Genomic DNA, 21,826 nt, shown 5'->3' with positions numbered 1-21,826 from the left:
AAACAGATAACTGGATATTTACCATGAATTTTTTTTTTTTTTTTACCTTCACTTTAGTTATTATTTTGCGTTATTTTGAGACATTCTTTGTTTAACATCGTCGATAACCGACTAAAATTAGATAAATAAATAAAATTAATTAAATAAATGAATAGAAAAGCACTCTCCAAAATGACCATTCAAAATAAAGTCTGGCACAAATATCGACAGCTAAAATGGAACCATTTGTTTCTTGTCCAATTTCCTGTAGTTTTCAAACAAATCATACAAAAACATTTCATAACATATTTTGAACACAGACAAATCAAAACATAACTTCCTTGGCGAAGGCAACAGACGCAATTTTGATTTCCATTTCAAACATTCATTTTCAAACATTCTGAAAACACATCACATAGTAACGTTGCTTTGGGGTCGTGGGGAAACTAAAAAGAAACGGCGTCAATTGAAAAAGGAGCGCTGTTTACTAAAGAAAATCCTCCTCACACGGAGCACACTCTCCCAAAGTTAGTTCACATGAACTGAGGCAGTTTCAACAAAAAGAAAACGTCTGACCTCAAGTGTCGACAGGTCTCCACTGACACAAAACAGAACCTGTGCCCACTAGTGTCCACCACCAAAAACAGAGAAGTTGTCACATTTTGATTGTTACAACATTCACACCACGGAGAACAACTCGCAACGGTCACATCTCGACCTGGAATTGAACCAGCGACCCTCAGGTCATTCAAATGGAACACATGCAGCCACATCAATGTCCTTCACAAAAGTGAATCGATCACTAATATTGAGAACAGAACAGTTTGAAAATGAAAGTCCTCGTCCTTGTGTCGCTCTGTGTCTCCTCATGTTCTTGTCTTCTCTCCTCTCGCCCTGATGAACCAGGCACCACCACAACGTAACGTTCGCCACTTTAATGTGGTCACTATGATACACAGTTCAGCTCAGGGCGGCGATTTAAAAAGCAAAATCTCGATTCTTCTTTGATGGACGGCCGGACACATCGTGTCCAAGAAAGTCTGTGTCAGGTCCCTTTCACGACGGAGCAGCACCAGCGTTTGTCGAGCCACTTCAGTCTCCTGATCGACGTCACCTCTCGGCTCTACAGATGAGTCCACTCTGCGGTGAACTTCTGTACATGACCTTTGACCTCCAGAAAGGGCGGCAGGATGTGACATCACCCCAGCGCGCCGAACCTTCGGGCCAGCCCCTTCTGTTCCCACTGAAAAAGCTCCAAACCTTGGACGGTCATTCCACTCTCTGACATTCCGGAATGCAGCCGCTGCACCACGACTTGAGTCTGATGTACAAACAGCGTCTGCTCATCCAGGTCTTCTTCTTATGCCTCTTAAACTCATGAAATCCTGGGATGAGAGCGAGAGAATGAGTGGCCGGCGTCCTGTAAACAGACCTGTGAGGGTGTGTGTGTGTTTTTTACGCGCTTTGCTGGAGCCAGTGTTTGGGTCCGGGGCCGAGGGGGCGCCAGAGAGCGAGGTGAAGGTGAACTCGTACGAGCTTGCATCCGTGTTGAGTGTGGAGTCCGTGGTGTCCTGAGACCTGGTGCTGATGGTGGACTGCCTCAGTGGAGCCTGTGAACTGCAGAAGACAAAGGCGTGAGCGAGGAACGGCACGGCCTTGACCTCCCGCCCAGGCGCCATCACTTTTTCAGACAGCGGTTCCACCACTTGTACTGCCTCTTCTTGCTCTGCAGCGCCGGCACGCCCGCGTCCTCCGCCTCTGACCTCAACAGGGACGGCCTGTGGAGTTCCAGCGGAGGGTGAGCAAGCTTTCGGAGCAGCGCGGAGGGCGGAGTCATCTTACTGTGTGAAGCTACGCAACCTGCGGCGTTTGCGTAGGTTCTTCTTCAACAGTCCGGCAGCTTCATCTTCAGGAGCCGACTCCATCAGTGCGCAAGTGAATCGACCTGACGTGACCTTTGAGGAACTCTCAGAGAGTCTGGCGAAAGAATGGACATGTTCATCCTCAACATAGCAGCAGATGGAACTTTATTAGTCTCGGGAAGGTTTGCCCCGAGTCACATGCTCCACATAGCATTTCCACAAAACAGAAGTCCACCTATTCATACAGACCATACCCCGAAATAGTCGTGTTCCGCCGGCTGTTTTGGCCGATTATGAATGTAAACATATCGGTTCATTTACAGTAGAGGGAAAACAGCATGACTTGGCTGTAATGCGATCCATTTACGAATGGAGTTTGTTTACTTCTGAAAGGGAACTTGAACACTGTAACTCCAAAACAGACAACAATATTTTCAAGACTCACCGGAAACAGACTCATTTAGAAGTGACGCGTTCTCGGTGGTGTTCTGCAGGTTCTTGCTCCGGTGAACGCAGCCAAAAAACGAGTATTTTTATTTCTCAAAACACAATATGATAAATGAAACAAATAATCTTTTATGCACGTTTTCACGACTTCCACGTCCATTCCTTTCGTGAGTCTTGGACCAACTCTGTACTGCCTCCTCTGCTGTCCGCTGGTGCTCATTGCACTTGGAATATTTAGCATGAAAAATACGGCAAGAATCAAATATGTGTTAACTATAAAACTAACAGAACACCACCAAAAACAAGCCACTTCTAAATGAGTCTTGAAAGATTCTTAAAAATATGTTTCGGGGGGGCTCTGCTCTGACGCTTCTGGTTCCCCTTCAAAAGTAAACAGTCAGTTAACACAAGCAGCTAAAGCCTGTCTCTTACCGTTTATTAATTATGGTGATACAATGAATGAATACAAAGAACCATTTCCTCCGAACCGAGTCAAAAACAACAATGCATTCAGAAGAAATCACCACAAACCTTTTACTTTTTCCAGACTGGTTGTAGCTGGATGCGTCTTGAACAGGTGGAATGCTACAAAAACAAAAGATGTCGATGTAAGATGACATCTCACAGCAGAGGTGTCCACGTCACACACTCGCTGTCAACGCTGAGCGGAGCACCAGACGAGGGAAGGTACCTGCTGGGTGTTTTGCTGAGGTTCGGCTGTGTGATGAAAGGATGGTGCAAAACCTCCGAAGCAGAAATCCTTCTTTTGGGATTAATCTGCAGCATCTCCCTCAACAGGTCCATGCAGCACTTGACGCCAGCTGGATTGATCTCGTGCTGCATCCGAAACTGAGACGAGAAGAGAAAAGCCGTCCAAGCGCTGCTGAGCTCAAGGACAACAAAGAGCGCCACCTACCGTCAGGATGTCATCCATGGAGGTGAACTTGTGGGCGTTGACCTCGCCCAGTTTTGCCAGCATCTCACTGGGATGCTGCGGACACACGAGCTTCAGCCTGAATCCTTGGGAGGAGTGAAAATGACTGTGTACCTTAAACGTCCAAATGATTTTCAGGAAAGGAAAGGTTCGCTTTTTATTGAAGAAGAGTTGTGTGTAAATCCCTTTGTCCAGCATTTCCTTTGGTGGTTCGCCCAGGAGCTCGATGATGTAAAGCAGCTGCACAGAAAAACAGACTTGTGTTCGCCTCATGAGACAAAGGAAGAAGGTTTATTTTGTAGATTAAATGTCGGGTAAATCCAGACAGGACAAACCACCCGGTTCTGTCCAACGGCCGCAAGAACAAGGTGAAAACTAGTGTAGTTTCAGGGTGTCCAGACTCGTCTTCCCCCCCAACCAAGAGCTCTTCCAGAGTTCAGGAAATTTCCTCTTGGTTTCCAGTGTCTCAGCGGCGCCCCCCGAGTGGCTGCTCGTGGAAAGACAAGCTGAATTTCCTCGCTGCCAATCGTGTTTTATGATAAATCGTGTTTATCATCATTTCAATTCATAAATTGTAGACACCAAAACCACAAACAGAGGCACAATTACAATAGTACTGCAGTAGTTACTGTAGGTTACTCACCGACTCATACTCGTGTTTGACCGGGCAAAGGGAGTACCCAGAGAGCATGTGGCCCAGGATCATGCCGGCAGACCAGATGTCTATAGCCTCAGAAAAGGGGAGCCCTAAAATGACCTCGGGGGATCTGTGACACAGAGACACATGCCTGTCACTCGTCCAGCTTTCTTCAGGGGACACCCTGGAAAGGCTGCCAGGACATTGTGAACAAACTCACTCTCACCTGAGACCCGGCGGCTGAACGATCAGTCCTGGAGAGACTTCGTATTTCAGCAAGGAAATCCCAAAGTCAATGATCTTCACTCTGTACGGCGTCCTCCTCTGATCCACCAGCATGACGTTGTCCAGCTTCAGGTCGGTGTGGATGACTCCCACACTGGTCAGAGCGACTAGAGCCGTGGCGATCTGAGAGCAGAGGAGGCGAGTTAGCGGCCGCTCTCTGGAGGAGGATGGGCCTCCTTACGTCAGCCATGATGATCCTGATCCCCTCCAACGGCAGAGGCAGCCAGTGTCTCCGGTGCATGAACTGGAACAGGCTGATGTCCAGAATCTCGAAGACCATGAAGACGCGGTCGAACATGCTGAAGCACTCGTAGAATTTCACGATGTTGGACTTGTCTGCGTCCAGGGACCTGAGCGTCTCCAGGATTCGAACCTTGAGGACGAGCGAGGTCGAGTCACAGGCCGCGTGTGAAGAGGAGCCCCCAGGTTCTGCCCTGAAGGCCACTCACCTCCTTGATGTTCTCGATTTTCTTGGATTTCTTGGTGACGCTTCGGTTCAGGATCTTCAAAGCCACCATCTCACTGCTCCCCTTCTTCAGGCCTTTGATGACGATCCCGAAACTCCCGTGTCCCAGGACATGCATGAGCTTGTAGTTGTGTTGCAGTTCGGCTTTCAAAGACTCCATCTCCGTCGGAGAGTTCATGATGGCTGAGCGGAGACACGAAGCCGACTGAGTGTCACTCCGAAACCTGTCATGTGAGCCTGACCTTTCAAACTAGACCAAAGTTTGTGCCGCGACTTGAGCGACTGATCAGAGCGGTAAACTTGTACTTCAGTCCTCAAATGAGTGCAAGTTTTGCACGCAGTGCAGCAGGACTCAAGGTTACCGTCCCTATTTTGGGGGCCTCACCCTTGACATATGGAGCCATGCTAGCAGCTCGACTGTCTTCAGAAGATCAGTCCTTTGTTGCGTCCATGAGCTTCGTGTCTCACGGATGAGACAGAGGTCGAAACCGACTTAACCACATGAGACTCGCAGTGTTGGGGCTGCACTCATATTCAGCTCATCCAGGTAGTGGATCGCAAGAGCAGCCGGCTGTGGATTCACTGATCCGCTTGTGGCTGGGTCAAAGGGAAGCATCCATAAATGTCCTGGTAAATGCTCCACTCAACCTAAATACCAGAAGCGAAACTTTGAGCTCCACCAATGACAGTCTGAGTCCAAGTGCTGAGGTACAGCCAGTGGCACGACCTCTCACAGTTGCTCAGCTTTGAGGGTCACTGAAGCCAGAACACTTTGGTCGGCTCTGCCAAACAAACCTGAACAGTAAACTCGACTCGACCACCAACACCTTCATACCTGTGCGCTTCGATCCGGAGCTTTTGGGAATCAGAGCATAATTACGTAAAGCAACAGTACGGACGATTAAACAAATTCTATTTACAGAATCGAGTCAGAGTAGCCGTGGGCAGCGCACCGTCAGGGTGGGCACCTTTATTGTGGAAGCTCACTTTGATGTTACCTGCTGTTACTATGATGACACAGTATAAATACCATCAGCACTTTCATGTTCGCCTCCTGCACCGGTTTGAAGCCAAAGCTCTTTTTTAAAATTTGGTTTTATATTTATATTAGGGGTGGGATTAGAGTAAAAAAATAATCTTATTAATTAGAGAATTTGTGATTAATTAATCTCAATTAATAGCAGTTTAATGGTATAAGAATATTTGCTACATTTTTCAACTTGAATGAATGAATTTCGTACATTGCTGAATCAAATGATGGAGCCATACATACATTCAACATTCTGTTTGACAACAGCACAATAAACCACCATGCTGGCTACATTCAAGTTTTTATATCACCTTATTTAAACTAAAGCTCTTTTAATGTCTTGAAAATATTTGTATCAGAATGTCAAGTCCATTCAGAGTAGAGGAAACCCTGGACATTGTGTAGTGAAAAACCTCCCTGAACCAAAGCAAACAGATGCTTTTGTTTGCTTTTGTTCAGGGATGATTTCTCCATGTTTGTTGTTGTTGTTCTCATCCTAGCTGCCACGTGTCTTGTGCATCAGTGGGATCAGTGGAGCAGGAACTCCTGCACTGACAAAGATTCCCTGCTGTCTGGAGAGCAAACTGTTCCATTAAATTAAAATCAATTAATTTTTTGTTGTAATTAATTTATCGTAATTAACTCATTAAAGTCCCACCATTAACTTATGTATGTTTTTGTTCATTATTGCACCAAAGCACTTTCCTAGTTGGTGGGATCCTCATTGACCGAGGTGCGAGTGACATTGTAGAAAAAAAGATGAGCACGAACAATCCTAATCTTTGTTTGTTGTCCAAAACAGACAATTCAAGTGAGAGTCATCCTTTACCTTTCGCTTCAGTCCGGGGTGACCTGCGCCTCGATTAGCACATGAAACACAGTTGAGGTTCATTCGGTCGACAGCCTTTTTCCATGTGACGGCAGGAAATATTTCAGAGGACATTGGTGGAATAAATGACAGAGGCTTGTGTGGCGTGAAAGTAAAGAAGGTGCAGACGGTTTAATGCTTTGGTCAAACATTCTCACAGCTCGCGGCTCAAAAGTCTCCTCCTACCTTCTCGCGGTTTTAATGACTTCCGGGTCCTTTTCACGCATTCTAAAACAGAGAAGCGTTCATGAGGGGACCAGTGTTCCAGATCGGGTGTCTCAGAAACAGATGACATCAAAGTACTGGTTAACAGCTGAAGAGAACTGTCCGGTGCACAGTGACTAAAGGAGCACTGCTTGCCTTGTAACTTGGTAATACATGAGCCTGAGCCACAGGAACCCAGGCCGCTCAGCTTTCTGCTCGTCGTGATACGGTACTGAGGTCAGTGAGACCAGACCACTACAGACAGACGTCCGCGTCGTCGTGAACTCAGCTGCTGAAGTGGCTCCTGGACAGAGAGAGGGGCTCTCTCTGACGTCTCTCAGGGAGGGTCCAGTCCCCTTCGCCTTGTCAAACAAGCTCCAGGAGCAAAGCCATCACTGAAAACCCTGAGTGCTCAGGTTGCGTTTGGGTCGGCCCAGAGGTTTCACTTGGACTTTAGGCTTCTTGTTGTGCACCAGCAGATGTTTCTGGTAGCCTTGATAGTAATAAAAGGACTTGCCACAGGTGTCGCAAGCGTACGGCGTCTCCCCGGTGTGGACCCTCAGGTGGACCTTCAGAGTCGCAGCCCGGGAGTAGCTTTTCCCGCACACGGCGCAGAGGTGCGGCCGCTGGCCGCTGTGCGACTGGAGGTGGACTTGGAGGTTGGATGACTGCGAGAAGGACCTCCCGCACTGGTCGCAGTGGAAGTTCTTCAGCCCCGTGTGACGCAGCTCGTGTTTCTTCAGCGAATCTGCCGTGAGGAAGCGCTTGGCACAAGTGCGGCAGCTGAACGGCGAGTCTCCTGTGTGAATGCTGGAGTGCAGTGCTAAATATTTGGGGCACTTGAAGGCCTTTCCGCAGTCAGGGCAGGAGAACGGTTTCCTGTGAATTTCACGATGTTTTTCCAGTTGCTGTGGCTCCGGGAAGTCCATCCCACAGTCGCCACAAACGTTGGCTGTAACTGGAGCCTCCTTAGGGTCGCTCTTCTCCTCAAGCAAGGTCCAGTTCACGTCTCCTGCGAAGGCATTAGACATAATCGTCAGTGACCTGTCATGTGAGACCTTCTTGACCTCCATTTAGACCAGTGATTCTTAACCATAGGGCCCCATGGTTGGGCTGTGAGCGCCCCCTAGAGGGCTGCTAGATGGCCTTTTGTTTTACACCTCTGGGTCCGTGGGCTGTGAGGGGCTCAGTTTTAATCCATGAGCCACGTATGGTGGCAGTAGTGTGTCACTGAATTGACTTGACAGCTGCAAGGTACCAACTATGGAGAAGTTCTTGAAAATAAAAATGAATAAAGAAAGGGATGCCGCCCCCCACCAACAGTAAGAACTGTTGCTATGGAGATACTTTCATTTACGCTTTACTCGTGTCTTCTTTGGAATTCAAATAAAATATTTTTATTTTAGGATATTTAGACTTGGTTGTATTATATTTATTTTATTCACAATTTTATTCAGTTTTTCAAGTGTATTTTTTCTCTTTTTCTTTCTTCAGTAAATTTGATGGATATGTATGGTTGGACTTTTCCATGACAAATATCTTTGCGATGACCACATGGTTTCACGTCATGAATCAGCTCTATCGAATGGGGTCCGAGTCCATTTGTTCTGCCAAAGGTGGTCTCTGAGATCAAAAAGGTTAAGAATCCCTGATTTAGACCAAAGCACTTTTCCGGCTGGATTAGTTTTACCGCGGGACGTTGCTAATGCTAATGGTCGATTAGCACTGGACATGAAATGTCAGTGAAACCACGGCAACATTACTTCAAGAGTGGGCTAATAGTGAGTCCGAATCTGGAACAGAAATGACAGACAACACTCCAAAAGTTGCTTGTTTTTCGTGGAAGTTGCAGCTCGATATACCCATCCACATGCTGAAGAACACCAGTTTCAGACACAGTTCAAATCCAATCCACACCAAGGTTCCCACTTCTCTATTCAAATCGAAGTCCTATGATCCTATGATCTGAGGACACTTCGCCGCCGGTGAAGTCTCGGTTATCATCTCCAATGTCATGCGACTATCTTGTCAGTATATTGTCAATGCCATGATTCCAGTGAGGCATCTGTGCAGGTTCTAGTACAGTAGTTTAGTAGTGGCTCACATGTGTAGTGTGTGCACATGTGCAGAGTGACAGCATTACAAAACAACACAACTGTATTCAGCCATGAAAACACCAACCTTTGTGGACCTTCATGTGGGTTTTGAGGTTCCCCCTCTGAGTGAATCCTCGCGCACAGATGAAGCACTTGAAGGGTTTCTTCCCCGAGTGGACCAGGAGGTGGCGCCGGAGATGATTGTTGTGACGGAAGACCTTTCCGCATATGTGACACTTGCGGACCTTCTTGTGGAAGCGCAGCGGTTGGTAGCACTTGGCCTCGTCGGAGGGGTTGGCATGTTCATCGTGGGGGGAAGGTTTCACGGCGTCCTCTGAACAACAGACAGCTCATGACTCACCAAGGAACTGTGAGCGGATGTTGATGGTGCTCTGACCTTGGACATATGAATATTAATCTGAAGTCTTACCAATTTTCTCCATGTTTTTTTACTTTAAAATTTGAATTTTCTGGAGTAAACAGTCATTTAAAGAAAAAAGAGAAGCAGAAGTAAATAGCAGACGACGCTCTTGGGAGAACAACAGTGTTGTTGCTGTTAATAGTTATTAACTATCTAAACTTTTAGTTCGGCCCATGGATTTTTGTTAATATTATGTGCATTACTGCAGAGTGCTGAATTTAAACTTGGGTGTCTTAAAGGAGCCGCACCTCTTGCTGTGTTGCCCTGTGGGGTGAAGGAAGCAGAATCCTCTGACATGTGACCTTCATCTTTGTCATGTGACTCTTTCCTCTGCGTTATGGACAAACTGAGTTCACCAGCACAGTCCTTCTTGTCGTTTCTGGGCTTCCAAACGCTGCAACAGAGGAGAGCAGGAGTTCAAAGCATGGAAGCCTGACACCAAGTTCTACTGGTTCTGTTCTGATCCAAACTTTGTCATCAGGGTGGTTGAAGGGAAGTTTTATGGGTCAGTAGTGAGACCTGCCATGATGCATGTTCATGACTTCAGACTCGGATGGAGACAGAAGGGAAACTCATCAAGTCACTGCATCTCCACTCTGGCACAGGAACCACTTGCACTCCAAACATCTGATCTGAAGTGCAGTAGTATGATGCTCTAAAACATTGATATTGGAACGGGCGACCCCCCCCCATGATACCACACGGCTGACCTACGAAAGGCAGGTTTTTCCCGTAGTAAGAAAGGGGCTCACAGTGTGTATATAGTTGGGGGAGAATAAATGTATGATCCTAATCCACGTACGCCTGTGAGTGTGCAGTGATTCCTACCGGGCACAGTCTGGTGTGTAGTCCGGATCGTCTTCTTTGACTCTTTCCTCCGGCGAGGAAAAATCTTCATCCTCAGAAGAAGACTTGTGGTCCTCCTTGTTGCTGAGTTGATGACTGTGGGGGAGGTAAAAAAAACCCACAATGAATGAGGCAAGGCTTCAAGAAAAGGCAGAGAGTGTTGCAGACGTGTGCACTGCAGAGGAGTGAGCCTCGGTCAGGTAATACATCCGCTGTACCTGGGGTCAGAAGGATCCACTGGGGTGAGGATATTCCCACCCTCTTCTGCTTCTCCTCCAGGAACTCTACAGGAACAACATGAGGAGATGCCATCATTAATTTACCTGCACATCATTTCACTACTATGGTGCGACGTCATTTCCTCTGAGAGAAGAATCTTCTGCTCACACTTCTGGATGAACTTAAACTTTTATCGCCACAACCAGTTCAAAGCAACAGAGCAACTTCAGAATAAATAATGAAATTAAAACTACAGAGTAACTTGGTGAAAACCAAAATGAGAATGCGCTAAAAGTCCAGCACAAACCGCACCTGGATTTACTTTCTTCAACAGAAAACGGTGGATCCTCCTCCAGTTTCACCTTTGCTTCCATAGTTGTGAGACCAGCTCTGGGGGGAGACATAGATACAGTAGATCATCAGTTACCCAGCGCTTCGTCCTGGTCAGGGCTGCAGGAGCCTATCCCAGCGGTCACTGGGCGAGAGGCAGGAATACACCCTGGACAGGTCGCCGGTCCATCACAGGCCACACACGCCATTCACACACAGCGAAAACAGATGTGTCCACTCAGAGCAGCCAGTATTTCTGTACAGAGCAGGAGTGGACTGTACTGGTCCAAGAGATTTGGGACACAGGGGGAGGAGGGGGAGTCAGGAAATCTTCCTGTTTCATTGGTGTAGAACTCGATGAAGAAGAAGAATGTGTAAATAAGAGTCGCGTTAACAGCCAGACACACACGTCTTAGCGAATACGAACCCGTCTGACTGTCCCAATGGAAGTAACAAAATGCTCTTCCGTGTTAACTTTTTACCAACAACGAGGACGCAAGAGACTCACGTTCTACGTTTTCCAATCGCGCTTCCTGTAGAATGCAAACACGGAAGTAAAGCAACATGACCCTAGGCTATTCAAGGAAGCGTTAATTCGTCAAATGAAAGGCGAAAACGCGCCGACAAATATTATTAAACACACGTCCAGGCAATGAACTCAGTCACGTGACATTGTTTTCCCTCTGACGTCAAAGGCGTGCGCGCGTCCCGCAGCAGGGCAACAGTTCACATATTATTTAAAACGATGACATAATAATAATAAAGAATAACAACGACTACCATGAAGACACACTGTTTTCTCACTTGTCATGCAGAGAAAGGGCAACAGAGGCGTCGGTATTCAGGCCGAAAGCTGCACCGATGCTAACTCTGGACGTCACTCGCTCTTTTTCACCTTTTCTTTTAGCGACAGCCCTTTCAAATAGTCTTATCCGTTTTCGATTCGTTGTCAGCACCTTTGCTTCCATGACGCTACGCGGCGAATTGCAGAACCGTCAGTGCTTGGTGGGTTCCCGGCGCCTGCGCATGTCTGCATGGAGCGAGATGACGTCACTACGGCGTCCCAACTGTGACCGTTTTCGTGCCTGTCTAACTTCAACTGAGGTTGAATAATAAACCAAACTCAATTGAATCATCTTTGGGTGACACAACGTTGTATTCAAACCGCAGTGTTTTGGAGAGATTTTATTGTTATTTTCTCCCAACAGGTCAAAGTGCCTGCTCTTTCAGGTACGTCGATGAAGATGTGCGGTGGTTGAAAGTGACAAACTTGGAATCAGTTGCAAACTGTCTAATACTTTGATCAAATAAACTTCATAAGCAACTCCGTCCTTGAAAACCTTTCTCAGCCGTCACCGCTCAGGTTGCGTTTGGGTCGACCCAGAGGTTTCACTTGGACTTTAGGCCTCTTGTTGTGCACCAGCAGATGTTCCCTGTAGCCTTGACTGTAATAAAAGGACTTGCCACAGGTGCTGCACAGATACGGCGTTTCCCCGGTGTGGACCCTCAGATGGACCTTCAGAGTCGCCGCTCTGGCGTAGCTTTTCCCGCACACGGCGCAGAGGTGCGGCCGCTGGTCGCTGTGCGACTGGAGGTGGGTTCGGAGCTGGTACGACCGCCAGAAGGACTTCCCGCACTGGTCACAGTGGAAGCTCTTCTTCCCAGTATGACGTAGCTCATGATCCTTCAGCGACTTCTCCAATAGGTAGCGCCTCCCACAGGTGCGGCAGCAGAACGGCGCGTCTCCTGGGTGAAAGCACGGGTGCAATTCTAAATATTTCAGGGACTTGAAAGCCTTTCCACAGTCAGAGCAGGAGAACGGTTTCTGGTGAATTTCACGATGCTTTTCCAGTTGTTCTTGCTCCAGGAAGTCCATCCCACAGGCGCCACATATATTCGCTAAAACAGGTGCTGGTTTGGGGTTGCTCTTCTCTTCAAGTAAGGTCCAGTTTGTTTCTCCTGTGAGGGGATAAAGTGCAAGAATACTGATGGACGAACCTGGCTTTACGTCCATGCCATGAAAACACCAACCTTTGTGGACCTTCATGTGGGTTTTGAGGTTCCCCCTCTGACTGAATCCTCGTGCACAAATGAAGCACTTGAAGGGCTTTTCTCCCGTGTGGACCAGGAGGTGTCGATGGAGATGATTGTTGTCGTTGAAGACTTTCCCGCATACTTGACAGGTGCAGGGCTTCGTGCGGCGGCGGCGCTGCGGCTGGAGAGGCTTGGCCTCGTCCTTCACTCTCTCATCTGAACAACAATGACAGCTCATGAGTTGCTGACCTCCAAAAGCCTCGGTGGCTGTCTAGTCCTTGTTGGGAGAGTGCAGAGGATGGAGTCATTTTTAACTGCCAAACATGCTCCAGTCATTTCTTTATAGATGCTATACTCCTCCCATAGCTTTTGTCGTAAAGACACAAAGCCAAAACCCGACCGGGAATCGCCTGCTATTACTTTTCTCAGACTTAGGTGCCAGAATTCCCGAGATATTCCAGGTTTTGTGACCAATTTTTGCCATTGAAAATGAATGGGAAGAGGATTCACTACTTCAGAAATTTGCCTCTTCTTCAACAGCTCACAGCTCCCCCAAAGTTTGGCCGAGAGACTCTGTGAAAAGCTCAAAACGGAGCAGCACTCGTCCTCTGTCGCCCTAAAAAAGATCAGTGCCAAGTTGTATCATTTGCTCACAAATCGGCCAAAAAGAACCCGATATTTGGCTAAAAATCGAAAGTTATCAAGCTGTTTAGAGTGGAGCATAGCAGTCGAAATCCGCTCAGGTTCGAGTTCTAAACTGCGATTGTGGCCAAACAGTGCGGCGCAGAAACATGAAAATCTCCAGTTTCGTCGTCACACTTGTCCTCTCTCGTAAAATGGGCTCCGAATTACTGTAGCACTTTCAGAATTTCCGTGAGAGTCAGCAATGCGCAGCAATCGCGGCTCCATTGAAAATGCATTGGAGCACTTGCACAATGCATTCACGAGCTATTTATTCATAAACACCAGCACCTAGTTCCATTTTGAGATCTTTGGCGTACACCATGGATTTTTCTTTACGTTATTGTGTATTACTGCAGAGTTATTGTGGGTGAATGTAGGCGCAGGTGTCTCAGAGGCGCAGCGCCCTACCTGTGGCGCCCTCTTGGGTTAAGGAAGCACAATCCTCCTTGTCTTTTTGGGTCTTCAAAAAGCTGCAACAACAGAAGACGCGTGTTGACAGGAAGGAAGCCTCACATCAACAATGCTGGTTCTGTCCAAATTGTCGTGGGATTCACAAGTATTAGTGGAGAGGGGTTCCACAGTGTTAAAGGAGAGATTTAAGAGAGAGAAGTTTGAAGAGCCAGTGTCAATGACAAAGTCTGCTCTGAGGCAGATCCATTTTAAAACATCCCTCAATGCAAGTGTGCAGTGATTCCTACCGTGTGACTGCTGAGACTCTCTCATCTGAAGAGGAAGACTCTTCATCCTTTGAAGACCTGGCTCTCAAGTCGCTGAGTTGTAGAAAAAAAACAACAAGGCTCTCAGGGTTGGGAGGGAAGTGTTGAACACCAGCGGCTCCTACCAGTCAGAGTCCGGTGCGTAGTCCGGATCACCAGGGTCTTGTTTGACTGTACCACCTTCATCCTCAGAAGGAGTTTCAGCTTCCTCCACATCGCTGAGTTTTGGATAACCATCAGCCAATGAGGAAAGGATTCACGAAAAGTGTTGACACATCTGCACCCCAGAGGACTGATGGAGTTTGTCCCACCTGGGTTCAGAAGGATCCAGGACGTACCCGCCCTCTCCTGCAGGTTCTCTGTAAAATAAACAAGATGAAGAGACGCTGCTTCTATCAACTTAATAACGTTGCTGTTCCCGTGATAATAGGAATTGTGCATTTGTTCTGCAGTATTATTCATTGTTTGTGGTGCTAATAAAGAAGTCATTTACAGATGCAGGAATGCTGCGTGAGGGAGTGTGGCTGAGTGTGTGTGAGAACTTGAAGTTGCAGGTGGAGTTCAAAGACGGGAATGAACCACACCAGAGGAACAAACATTGGAACTCATGAAAGAGTCCGAGGTCAGACGGAGGAGGCTGAGAAGAACCATCTTTCCCAGAGCCGGAAGGAGCTGGTCCTGATAAGAGCCACCTGGGTCCGGAGGAGGGGAGCAAGCCTTGTGATCGTTGCCATGGTTACGAGAAACCTTTGTGTATAAAGGGTCGAGACCTCAGATAGTTTTTTGTCGCTCTACCGGACTTCTGCTAAGGCCAAGTCAGGCGTAGTTGCTGACCCAGAATTCTGCTTTTGTATTAGACTCCTCTGTCAGGGAATACATTTCTTGGCTAGTCATTCTCACGAGCACGTGTGGAGCTACATTCCCAACAAGGAGAACAAAAATACGATTGGAAACAGGGTTCAAGAACAACTCTACCTGGATTGAGTTTCTTCGACAGAAAACAGGGGCTCCTCCTTCACATCCATACACGTGGCATCGGTTCTGAGTGGACATTTGTACGTAGAAAAGGAGGAACAAACAACTAATGTCACTTAATCACAATACAGAAACCTGCACTGCACAGTACTACGGACCAGTCGGGGAAAACCTTCCATTCAAAATTTGCTAACATTGTTATTCCTATGAAAATGTATGAATTATCCGCAGAATATTAATGTAAGATTAAAGTCAATTATTCTAAAAATAAAATTTGAACAGAAAACAAAAATGGTCAAGATGAATTAGACAGTGGATAGAATTCAACACCAGCCTGGATTTATTATCCTCAAGAGGAAACAGCGGATCCTCCTCCTCCTCCTCCAGCTTCGTGTCCACTGCTATGACACCAGCTCTGCGGGTGGGAGGGGATGTTTTCAAGAGTCGTCCCTCAGTGTTTCTAAACACTGAGCGGGACTGTGCAACAATAATCGTACTGAGGACCTCAGGGATCTTCAGACTGACAAAGGTCAAAGGTCAAAGCAACTCACCGACCAGGGCTTGTCGACACGGAACCTTCCTGTTTCACCGCTAAAGAACTCGAGGCTGTGTCCATCTTCCCTTAACTAAGAGAGAACTAAGACTCTACTAAACTACAAAGACAAACATATTATAAACACCTCCACACACGTGGCAGGTGATAAATATTTACCACTATGTTTTGGAAACGCGAGCGGAGGAAACGAGGGAGGAGTCACGTGGCATTGTTTTCCCTCTGACGTCACAGGCGTGCGCGCGTCTCACCGCAGCACGACAGAGCTAAGTGGGTGGAAGTGGACACACACCGCCCAGAAAACAACCAACAGCCACAATCCTCACTCGTCACGGAGAAACCACGCAGCCAGTTCAACGGTTTTCAGCCCTTTGGTTGCTGCCGCCGCTCAGACGCTGCACCGGCGCGAACACCTGCCTCGCTATTGTTCAGCTTTGAAATACACTTTTCCGTCCTGGGTTCGCAACTTTCCCTTCACGATGAGCTGTGCGCGGTGCCCAACGTTCGCCTCGTCAGTTCACGAGCCGCAGCCGTACGAGCGAGCCTGCGCGTGCGCGAGAGCGTCGACACCCGATGCCGTCACTAAGGCGTCCGACCTTTTTAGGAAGGTTTTACCGGGTAACGCTTTGATTTTTTTAAAAACGTGATCGAATTAACTACTGTCTTTCTTCCTCTTGACATGGACAGACGTTTTCCGAAGCAGTGTGTTAAGCTGGTTGTCATGCACGCGCTATAAACCGTATCTAATTTCGCTTGACTATGATATATTCGACATAATAGTGACTCATTCCAGGTGGAAAAAGGGTCCAACAGATTACAATTGTTCCGATGAAGCCAGTTGTTCCAAGGTTCACAAGCAAGTCTTGAACTCACCCAGGAAGACTGCTGTATGGTTTATGGCTGAGAATTATATGCACTTAAAAAAAAATCTTTCCATAGACTTAAAAAAATAAATTTATTCATTTCTTCCGCTCCAAGTTATGTTTTAACAGGGATCAAATACTGAAATGTCAGTCACCGTGACGGGAGGAAATACTTCAGAGGGAGTAACGTGACTCTCTGCAGTGGTTGAAAGTAAGAAACTGCTTTGGTCGAACACTGAAGCGTCTCACAACTGTGGCACTTACGCCTCAACATTCTCTTCCCACTTTCCGACCAGTGAGTGGCGCTGTCGCACAGAAATCTCGCCAGAGTCCAGTGTGACGTCTCTCACAGGGAACAAACATGAGCGACTCTTTGAAAACCTTTCTCAGCCGTCACCGCTCGGGTTCCGTTTGGGTCGGCCCAGAGGTTTCACTTGGACTTTCGGCTTCCTGTTGTGCACCAGCAGATGTTGCTGGTAGCCTTGACTGTAATAAAAGGACTTGCCACAGGTGCTGCACAGATACGGCGTCTCCCCGGTGTGGACCCTCAGATGAGCCTTCAGAGTGTCCGCTCTGGCGTAGCTTTTCCCGCAGACGGCGCAGAGGTGCAGCCGCTGGCCTGTGTGCGTCTTAAGGTGCGTTCGGAGGTTGTTCGACTGCCAGAAGGACTTCTTGCACAGTTTGCAGTGGAATTTCTTCTTCCCTTCGTGACGCAACATGTGCACCTTCAGCCAGGCGTCCGTGAGGAAGCGCTTTGGACAAATGGGGCAGCTGACTGGCAAGTCTCCTGTGTGAATGGTGGAGTGCAGCTCTAAAGATTTGGGGCACTTGAAGGACTTTCCACAGGCATCACAGGAGAACGGCTTCCTGTGAGCTTTACGGTGTTTTTCCAGTTGCTGTGGCTCATCGAAGTGCATCCCACATTCGCCACATACATTCGCTATGATTGGTGTCGGCTTGGCGTTGCGCTTCTCTCCCAGCAAGATACAGTTTCTTTCTCCTGTCAGGGGATTAGACATAACATAACGTCAGTGCAATGCAAAGCAGAAAAGAGTTACAAGTGTGTGAGACCTCAACCTGAACTGTGGGAAGAGACCAGAAGGGAAAAAAACCCAAGTGTTATACTCAGTAATGACAACACCAACCTTTGTGGACCTTCATGTGGGTTTTGAGGTTCCCCTTCTGATTGAATCCTCGGGCACAGATGTAGCACTTGAAGGGTCTTTCCCCCGTGTGGACCAGGAGGTGTCGCCGGAGACAATGGTTGTTATGCAAGACTTTCCCACATATGTGACATTTAGGGTTCTTCTTATGGTGGCGCAGCGGCTGGAGAGACTCGGCCTCGTCGTCGACTTCTTCTTCTTCTTCACCATCATCATCGTGAGAAGAAGCTTTCTCCGTCTCATCTAAACAACAAACTCATGAGCTCACCAAAGAAATATCAACCAACCATACTACAGCCTACTCTTGACAGGATATCTCAATAGACAGGTGAGTTCTAGTTACATTAGACTTACCTACTGCTGAATATGATGCTGATACACAAAACGCAGATTTATCTTTTAAATAAATATAAATAAATCTAAAATACAGCAGCAGTAATAAATAAAAGTCGTGGAGGAGGAAGACGATGCTCTCACTGAGGAACCTGAAGATGGACCAGATGCAGTTTCTTGTACTAACCGTGTGTACATGGACGTAAAACGGCTTCATCTTTAGACACACATGTCGACAGGGTCGCCTCAGTCAATATTAGCTGCTACTTATTCTGAGATCTTTGGTAAGGACCCATGGTTTTTGTTGACATTATTGAGCATTGTGAGTTGTGTCTTAGAGGAGCTGCACTCCTACCTGTGGCGTCTTGGGTTAAGGAAGCAGAATTCTCCTTGTATTTTTTGAGATTGAAAAAGCTACAAAAGGACAAAACAGAAGGTGAGTGTTCAAAGGATGGGAACCTCAAACCAAGTTATAGAATGCTGGTTCTGCTTTGACCCAAACTACAAAGGGGTATAAAAGTGTGAGGGGAGAGGGGTTGTTTCACAGAGGCTTTGTGCACATACCACAACACAGAGTTGGCTGACATGAACAAAAGATTGTCATCTGCACAGTGCGTCCTACCAGCCAAACAGTGGTGAGTAATCCGGATCATCAGAGTCCTCTTCTTCTTCTTCAGAAGGCTCGGCTTCCTCCCTGCTGCCCGGTTCATGACTGTGGGGTGAGGAAAGACTTTCAAATAACACAAACAAGTGGCAAGAAAAGGCACAGTGATGTAGACGTGCACTGCAGAGGAGTGAGCCGTCTGTATCTGCCCTACCTGGGTTCAGAAGGATCTGCAGGAGTGAGGCTATTCCCACCCTCTTCTGTCTCTCCTCCAGGCTCTCTACAGAAACAATATGAAGAGAGCCATCATTTCATTCACCTGAATAACAACCATCCAGACACATCACTTCACAATTGCAATGCCATGTATTTACATCTTTGAGGAGACTCTTGAACAATAACTAAATTAACCAAGTAAATTCATTTCCACCAGTGTTTCCTCTTTAGAATCTGAACGTCGCCCTTGATTTTACCTATTGGTGCGAGTGTTCTCAGATAACTATCCCTAAAATCGTCACACAACATGGTCCAGATCCTGCTTTGTGGCACGTCAAACTTTGAAGTACATATATCACTTTTCATACAATTTCATAATGGTGTTGTTCACACAAAAATGCACAAATTGTAAGTCAAAAATTAGAAAGAGGCACAAAGAAGTCAACACCGACCTGGACTTACTGTTAACAGAAATCGGGAGAGCCTCCTCCAGTTCCACCTTCACGTCCATACTTGGGACTCTGGAGGGAAAATGAAAAACAGATTTATCTTCCTCCGTAAGATCTCTGCTGTTCACCGAGGAGACACTTAAGGACTCACTGTTCTTGACTTGGCATGTACTACACCGCTTACAACATATGTTTGTAGTTTAGTTTATAAATTGATGCTGCGTTCTTAAGGTGAACCATACTGTGACCCAGGAGGAAATGAGTTAAGCCACTCACCTGTCAGAGGATGGAGCCAACTGGTTTGTTGACACAGAGGAAGGTAAATCTTCCTGTTTCACAGGTGCAGAACTTGATGTTGAGTGTGTCGTCTTGTAACTGAAAGACGAATAGATTTACAGCTGAATCAGGTGCAAGTAAACACAATCATTGGCCACCATAAACTGACTAACAGAATGGTATTAGTCAGTGGAATATGACTTGACAGCAGTTAATAATAATTAATGGCAATAATTGTGTCAGCAGATGTTATTTTCGCTGCAATATATTTCCTGTTAAACTCATTTTTGGTCGCGAAAACGATACATGTCTCAAGATACTTGTACTTGTCTCCTGACAACGCGATTATTCGTCCCTGAAAAAAATACAGTGAAGGGTTTTTTGGCACATTTTCTGTTCTTGAACTGCATTTGTTGCACATTGTTTTTCTACGATCTTTTGTATCACTTTTTTGCACTTTATAATATGATTTCTTTTTAATTTATTGTGATATGTTGTGTACAGCGCATGTCACAAACACAATTTCCCTTGGTATTAATAAAGTTGTTTTTTTTTTTTTTTTTAATTTGAGTAAGAGCTGCACTGAGCGGTTTACACTCGGGCGGACGGACGCAGGGCGATGACGTATGAGGAAGAATAAAGAGTTTTCCGGAACGTTTCGCTGCAAACATATACAGTATACCACACTTTTGTACAAACAAGAAGCGTATACACACGTCTTTCTCTTTAAAAAAAATCACTTGGTCACACAACAGTGAACATAAAGAATAACTTACAAGTCGAGTAGAAAGACGGCCAGCTCATGATCCGATGAAAAGTGTTTCGAATCCCTCAGTTTACGCCAGGCCGTAAATGCATCTCCTATGTTAAGTCTTGAACGGGATCTAGCTCTGTCCGTTTCACGCTTTCTCTTCTTGGACTCCTCGCTTCGAACTCTCGTTTCTGCCATGGTGCGAGTGAACACAGCGCCGAGGTCGCGCAGCCGGTCTGCCGTAAAGTGTCGCGGTGGGGGTGGAGCTGTGACGTCACCACAGAACACGCCCCTGGCGGCGCGTATCCTGAAAGTTACACACGTTTAACGGAGAGCTGAAGACTGTGACTCCGGGATTTTTGACTGCCCAAACTGAAACCTGCCATCTCAGGAAATGCATGGGCATAATGTATTTATGTCTAAATGCTACGCATTGTTGCTTTACCTAAGAGAAGAATGAATAGAAAATGAGAATCGAATAAACTGCAAAAGACCCGAGCGACTATGAACTGTACACCGCACACGTGACTCGGCGAAGGCGACAGAAGAATTCCTGGCTGCTTTCTATGTTCGCTTCCGTGACCGGTTACCGTTGAGAAGCCCGTGTACCGAATGCGTCCGAGCTTCCGCTTGGCGATGACGTCACATCCTGCAACTCGGATAATTAACTTTTTTTTCATGACGGAATGGAACTTCGAAAGCAGGATTTGATGGCATTTTCAACCGCACACGAAATAATTTCTATCAGATAAATACGATCTTTATTCATCTAATCATATTCCAAGTCTCTGTCCGCATGTACTTCCTTGTACTTGTCTCCTGAGGACAAACGCATCGCGATTGCTACTATATGTGTGAAATATCTAATAATAATAATCAAATAATAATAATCTGGTAAAATCTGAAAAGTTTTTTTTTTTATACACTATTCAGGTAACACTGACATTGTGCAAATACTGTCAGGTTTTGTGTTTCATGCAGGATATGAAGGCACTGAAGACTGACAGGCGCGTCAGGAAAAGAGTAGAAGAACATGACAAGCTTCACACATCAGGTACAATTCCGTCACGGTGGAGTATTGACCTATTTTAAGTCTATAAAGGTCAGTGCCAAGGCAGACTTGTGGTTTCACTTCCAGTTGTAGGTTCATTAGACAAGTGAGTGTGGACATATTTATGGATGAATTTCACCTCAACTAGCATTCATCTTCCTTCATCTCAGACGTTCTTCGCCTTCTCAGCTGTCTTTCAGCTCTTGGCTCAAAGTCTTCAGGGGGCTCCTGCTCTCAGCTCCACAGGGGCTTCAGGATCTCTCACTCTCCGCCCTGACAGATAACAACAGGAACTCAGGCTGTCCTTTTAAAATATTGACCTTCTACCTTCACAACCCTGGATTTTCATGTCTCTTCTCTGATCATCCTGTTTTACAAGAGCCAGGCTGTCACATTCTGCACCTGAAACAAATGATAAAAAGTGATCACAAAACATTTATACCACAATGATATTCATTTTCACTTCAGCGGCAATAAAAGTGAGCCAAACCTCAGGTTCACCTTTGAACTTACTTGGATGCTCTGAGGCAGGTG

At 46.6% G+C, this 21,826-nt stretch overlaps 4 protein-coding genes across 10 annotated transcripts; all 4 read right to left on the bottom strand.

Moving 5' to 3' along the window:
• Nucleotides 1–165: 165 nt before the first annotated feature.
• Nucleotides 166–6,610, bottom strand: LOC128753710 (homeodomain-interacting protein kinase 2-like). 3 transcript variants are annotated; one of them, XM_053855681.1, is made up of 13 exons: nt 6,470–6,610; nt 4,594–4,793; nt 4,326–4,517; nt 4,086–4,267; nt 3,866–3,989; nt 3,337–3,462; nt 3,205–3,279; nt 2,980–3,137; nt 2,820–2,873; nt 1,822–1,956; nt 1,662–1,757; nt 1,439–1,596; nt 166–1,364 (listed from the first exon to the last, which is right to left on the bottom strand). In XM_053855681.1, the coding sequence occupies exons 2-13, from the start codon at nt 4,786–4,788 to the stop codon at nt 1,249–1,251; spliced, it is 1,611 nt and encodes a 536-aa protein (XP_053711656.1). In that variant the 5' UTR covers nt 4,789–4,793; nt 6,470–6,610; the 3' UTR covers nt 166–1,248. The 3 variants fall into 3 exon arrangements, with proteins under 3 accessions (XP_053711656.1, XP_053711655.1, XP_053711657.1); XM_053855680.1 differs by lacking the exon at nt 6,470–6,610 and adding an exon at nt 5,446–6,446; XM_053855682.1 differs by lacking the exon at nt 6,470–6,610 and adding an exon at nt 5,446–6,446 and having other exon boundaries at nt 1,840–1,956.
• Nucleotides 6,611–7,104: 494 nt separating this feature from the next.
• Nucleotides 7,105–11,777, bottom strand: LOC128753711 (zinc finger protein OZF-like). 4 transcript variants are annotated; one of them, XM_053855684.1, is made up of 7 exons: nt 11,581–11,777; nt 10,607–10,684; nt 10,294–10,359; nt 10,058–10,171; nt 9,478–9,623; nt 8,894–9,142; nt 7,105–7,724 (listed from the first exon to the last, which is right to left on the bottom strand). In XM_053855684.1, the coding sequence occupies exons 1-7, from the start codon at nt 11,658–11,660 to the stop codon at nt 7,105–7,107; spliced, it is 1,353 nt and encodes a 450-aa protein (XP_053711659.1). In that variant the 5' UTR covers nt 11,661–11,777. The 4 variants fall into 4 exon arrangements, with proteins under 4 accessions (XP_053711659.1, XP_053711658.1, XP_053711660.1 ...); XM_053855683.1 differs by having other exon boundaries at nt 11,429–11,725; XM_053855685.1 differs by having other exon boundaries at nt 11,520–11,648.
• Nucleotides 11,778–11,812: 35 nt separating this feature from the next.
• LOC128753713 (zinc finger protein OZF-like) lies at nt 11,813–16,123 on the bottom strand. 2 transcript variants are annotated; one of them, XM_053855687.1, is made up of 10 exons: nt 15,746–16,123; nt 15,585–15,686; nt 15,368–15,448; nt 15,034–15,099; nt 14,370–14,417; nt 14,184–14,276; nt 14,041–14,112; nt 13,751–13,812; nt 12,656–12,874; nt 11,813–12,583 (listed from the first exon to the last, which is right to left on the bottom strand). In XM_053855687.1, exons 2-10 carry the CDS (start codon nt 15,647–15,649, stop codon nt 11,970–11,972), a joined length of 1,320 nt encoding a protein of 439 aa, XP_053711662.1. In that variant the 5' UTR covers nt 15,650–15,686; nt 15,746–16,123; the 3' UTR covers nt 11,813–11,969. The 2 variants fall into 2 exon arrangements, with proteins under 2 accessions (XP_053711662.1, XP_053711664.1); XM_053855689.1 differs by lacking the exon at nt 15,368–15,448 and having other exon boundaries at nt 15,585–16,123.
• Nucleotides 16,124–16,381: 258 nt separating this feature from the next.
• Nucleotides 16,382–20,869, bottom strand: LOC128754155 (gastrula zinc finger protein XlCGF57.1-like). Its single transcript, XM_053856570.1, has 8 exons — nt 20,267–20,869; nt 19,491–19,589; nt 19,218–19,286; nt 18,764–18,829; nt 18,568–18,657; nt 18,301–18,359; nt 17,595–17,855; nt 16,382–17,449 (listed from the first exon to the last, which is right to left on the bottom strand). Exons 1-8 carry the CDS (start codon nt 20,437–20,439, stop codon nt 16,836–16,838), a joined length of 1,431 nt encoding a protein of 476 aa, XP_053712545.1. The 5' UTR covers nt 20,440–20,869; the 3' UTR covers nt 16,382–16,835.
• Between the last annotated feature and the right edge of the window lie 957 nt (nt 20,870–21,826).

The sequence above is a fragment of the Synchiropus splendidus genome, chromosome 2 (assembly GCF_027744825.2).
Source record: "Synchiropus splendidus isolate RoL2022-P1 chromosome 2, RoL_Sspl_1.0, whole genome shotgun sequence".
NCBI classification, from domain to species: domain Eukaryota; kingdom Metazoa; phylum Chordata; class Actinopteri; order Syngnathiformes; family Callionymidae; genus Synchiropus; species Synchiropus splendidus.
The sequence above is the reverse complement of the archived record's forward strand: the minus strand, read 5'-3'. Positions and strand labels throughout refer to the sequence as shown.